At 39.4% G+C, this 4214-nt stretch overlaps 1 protein-coding gene across 8 annotated transcripts in view; it reads left to right on the top strand.

The window, feature by feature from the left end:
* GRM3 (glutamate metabotropic receptor 3) overlaps positions 1-3229 on the top strand; it is a 106759-nt gene extending 103530 nt beyond the window's left edge. For all 8 annotated transcript variants that reach the window (XM_035315211.1, XM_035315202.1, XM_035315222.1 and 5 more), the window contains one exon: positions 2680-3229. In XM_035315211.1, coding sequence (XP_035171102.1) covers positions 2680-2753 — 74 coding nt within the window. In that variant the 3' untranslated portion in view covers positions 2754-3229. The remainder of the gene's footprint in view (positions 1-2679) is intronic.
* Positions 3230-4214: the final 985 nt, after the last annotated feature.

Below are 4214 nucleotides of genomic sequence, written 5' to 3'. Positions count from 1 at the left end.
AAAAAAAAAAAAAAAAAAAAAAAAAAAGAAGAATCTGAAGTATTCCCAGAGCTGTCAGCTTGTTTCTCCTTTAGTCTTGATGGTGTTTTCATCAGTCAGAAACTGCTTAATATGAAGCTGATCAAAATTAACTCCAGGGCATTCTGGTGTCAGCAACGTCCAAACAGCCAGTTCTTGTTCATTATCAGAGCTTCAGAGAACAGGAGGTTCCCCTACAACCTTTTGCAGCTCAGTTGCTTGAAAAGTATGTTTCGTACCCCCATGGCTTCCCATCTCTGTTGGCTAGGGGCTGCCACCACCTCCTCACTCTATCAGTCATTAATGCCATGATCTGAGAGAGTCACAAACAGCCTGGGCTGGGGGGAGGTGTCCCTGCCCATGGCAGGGGGTGGCACTGGGGGGGCTTTGAGGTCCCTTCCAACCCAAACCATTCTGGGATTCTATGAAAAGCATGAACAGCAGGCACATCAAGGTCTTGTCTTACATTTTTGGTTGGACTCAACACAAGGAAAAATGGAGGTGAGGTGTCCCAGCAGGTCCAACAACCTTTCAGAAGACCCCTTGGCTGCTGCTATAAGACATGGCATGAAGCTCAGAACTCTACAGTGCCTGTGCTTAAGATTGCCAAGGTTTGTAAAGAGAAATAAGATCTTTTGTTCAGACAACTGAGAGAGCTGGACACTCAGTGTGAACCCTTTACTCCACCCGGCAGAGTTAATACCTGCCTCCCAGCACTACAAGAGCAGTGCTTTCACATGCTGTGAAGAAAGCCTGGGGACTGAAAAAGCAAGGCCACTTGTTCCTCACCTACCACCATATTCCTTCATCCAGCCTTGGCATCCTCCTGACCCACTTACCATGCTATTCATACTCTTTAGTGGGCTGGACTTCAAAGAAACCCTAAAGATAAAAAAGTTCTGGGTGGGCGACTGATGTTGACAGAAGCTAAATGCTTTTGCCTGTAGTCATACTGGAGAAGAACTAGGGTTTGAACAAGTCTCCTAAGTAGTACTGATTTTTCTGTTTGCCTACAGTAAGTGGTAATAAAAATAACAATTAGAAAAACTTCATGTCAGTGTACTGCCAGAATACCTCCAGTTAAAAACTGAACATAGAACCTGATAGCTAATTATCAATAAAATCCTGGAATTAATGTCCTGTCACTTTCTGCCTACAGATTTCAGCATAGATACAAGTTGTGAGAGATGAAATTCTACCTAATTCAGAGCAAGGGCTCATTCTTGGTTCTTCAGCTTATTAGGGTATGTCCCAACCTCTGAGTAACAGTCCATGGCTTCCTCTAAATTTGTCATGTTAAAGCAGTTCTATTTTCCATGAAATATTTACTCCATCGATGAAAGAATTAGAAATAGGAGCTTATTTGAAGAAATAATGTTCTATTCTGAAAATGATGCTGAGAGTATTTAGAGAACCAGTCTGCAGCCAAGACTGCAGCCAGCACCAGTTTTGGAAGAGTGAGCATGCCCTTGTCAGCTACATAAATTGCTTTTTACACTGGATGATTGAGTTTACTAAGTCATTGCTTGCTGTGTGTTTTCTTTGATGAAGGCATCACATTTCTCGGGGTCACTGTTATCATTAACCTAATGTATCTTTCAAAAAACAGTTTTATGGCGCTGTAAGCAGAGATGTCACAGAGCATCAGAAAACACATTCCTGATGCCCAGTGGATAATTTTTACAAAGATGGACAAAGCAGCTTGCTTTTAAATTAAAAACCACCTGTCTTTGGCAGAATGGAAATATATCCTACAGTCAAAATACAACTACATAGAAACAGATTCTGGTACTCAGATTCAATTGTCATATCACTGAAGCAATGAAAACTTGTTGAAAAAGTATTAGGCAATACAGATAAGAGAAACAGAATCTGGCCCTTACCTCTGGGTGCACATTGGATCCTGATCCAGAGATCCTAGAAATCAAGGGGATTATGGCCACAAAATATTCTGGGACTAAGCGAGAAATAATTTTGCTTTCAAATTCAGATATTTTAAAATAAAATATAAAATAAAATAAAATTATTAATTCCATCCAATATGCACTTAGATTTTTTGTTTTATTTATGTATTTATTTATTTGTATGATTAATAATAGATTAACATACAGTCCTTACACAGAGGTGGATTCTCTCCTGGATTTAAAAATGCCTATGTTTTATTTCAGGAATGTAGGATCAGACCTTATCATTTCATGCCAAGAAGAAATGAAAAATCCACAGGCTCATGTTTTACTCTACAAAGACACCTTTGCACCACTCTAGCTACATTAACTCACACTGCCATGCAAAATTCTGCAGTGTGAGACCCAGTGGCCCAGAAATCATTAAAAAAAAAAAAAAAATCTTCTTGCATTTTATCACTTTATTCAGACACTTCTTAAAAAAGTTTAAGTCACCCTAAACTCTCTCAACACTCAGAAAAGATAAATCAAGTTCCTCCAGGGGGTCCCTCAGCCTCAGATCTGAATTACCTCCTAGAACTGCAAAAACACCTCCAGCAGCCCCACTTTTGACATAGTCACCTCTGCCAGCAACTTGCCATGGTCATTTTGGTTAACTTGGGTGAGATGGTCCAGATGGTCCAGATCCTAATCCTAAGTGTTGTGATTCTCTGTTGCTCCCAAAGTTAGTTGATTTTCTCCTCTCCTTCTCTTTCAGCATCTGCTAGTATGTACGTACCGACCGTCTGCAACGGAAGGGAAGTCCTGGACTCCACCACTTCATCCCTGTGATTGTGACTTGCGGTTCAGTTCTTGAGTTTTTAGACTGTTAGGCAAAATTTTGCACATGTTGTGCACTCCAGAAACACCAGAAGACAAAAGAAAACAAAACAAGACTAGTACCTTTTTTTAGAAACAGTGTAATAAATTATTTTTGAGGATTGTACAGTATATAGTGATGTTCTGGAACTTTTTAGACTGATTTTAGCCCTTCTGTTGTTAATGGTTGTAAGGGACGTGTAAATAGCCATGGTTCACAACGTGCATAGTCCTGCAGTAAGGGAGTGATTTGTTGCAAGCACAGTTGCAATGTTAGGTGACTTCTTTCCTACGAAATTTTTTTGTAGCTCCTTGTTGTAATTAACTTAGACTGCATTTCTATGTTGTATATTACAGTTACCTTACGTGTAACAGGTTGGTTTTCTCAGCACAAAGCAGCAGTATTAATGTAAAGGCACCAATAATAAAGAGATAAAAGTTTTTCAGCATGGTTTCATTTTTGTTTCTTCCTCCCTCAAGGTCATCACGCTCCTGAGGGGTCTTCCCTAAACACCAGGGGAGGTAGGAAGGATAAAAAATTTAAGCATGTATGTGTACACTTAGGTGTGTATGAGTGTGTGCCTGCGTTACTAAATCCACATCACATAGTATGTGCTTATGATGGATGCTTTGTCAGGGCCAAGTACAAATTTCCTCTCCTTAAAAAAAATATAATAATAAAAAAGCACATTATTAAAGCATCCCAAGTGCTTCTCTTGTTTTTAAAATGCAGGATAATTTCCAAAAGTTAAAATGTCTAATTGCATCTCAATGAGGTATTAGCAAAAAATATATATAAATAAATAAATAAATAAATTTGATTACTGGTTCACTCATTTGGCATGACTTAAATCCGTCATGCACAGAGTAGACTGGTAGCTTACAAAAAGCAAAGAGATTTTAGATTAGGTTGGCAAAGAGAGAGAAGAAAATCTGTCAGAAAATTAGCTAAGACTGTTTTATACCTCCAGCCAAAACAAAGCTGGTTCCGTTTGCCTGCATCACCGGTGCCGTGAAAGGTAATTGGAACGCTACGGAGACCAAAAAAAGTTACAAAAGAGAAATGTAGGAGACATTTGCTCAAGTCTCTGGGGTGACCTTTGCATTCAAACCAAACATTTCAAGACACACACACAGTGGCTACTGAGATGACTGCAAAATACGCTTAAAGTCTGGCTTTTATAGATGCTCTCTGCAAGCCATGCTTGCTCTATTGAAACAATCTGAAATCCTCCATTCTGCTGGGTCCAATAAGTCATTAAGGAAACAAACACACCTTTGATTAATGTGTCTGGGCATATTTACCTAAGGGCTTGTTCCCTTGATCTCATTCCAGCTAAGGTCAATAGCAAAAGTTGTGTTGACTTCAAAGGCAACACCACTCAGGCTTGAAAGGCAGAGACCAGAGATACATGGTGTTGGTTGTAGAAGTTC

Source organism: Oxyura jamaicensis, chromosome 1 (assembly GCF_011077185.1).
Source record: "Oxyura jamaicensis isolate SHBP4307 breed ruddy duck chromosome 1, BPBGC_Ojam_1.0, whole genome shotgun sequence".
Lineage (NCBI taxonomy): Eukaryota > Metazoa > Chordata > Aves > Anseriformes > Anatidae > Oxyura > Oxyura jamaicensis.
This window is presented reverse-complemented; position numbering and strand designations above follow the sequence as displayed.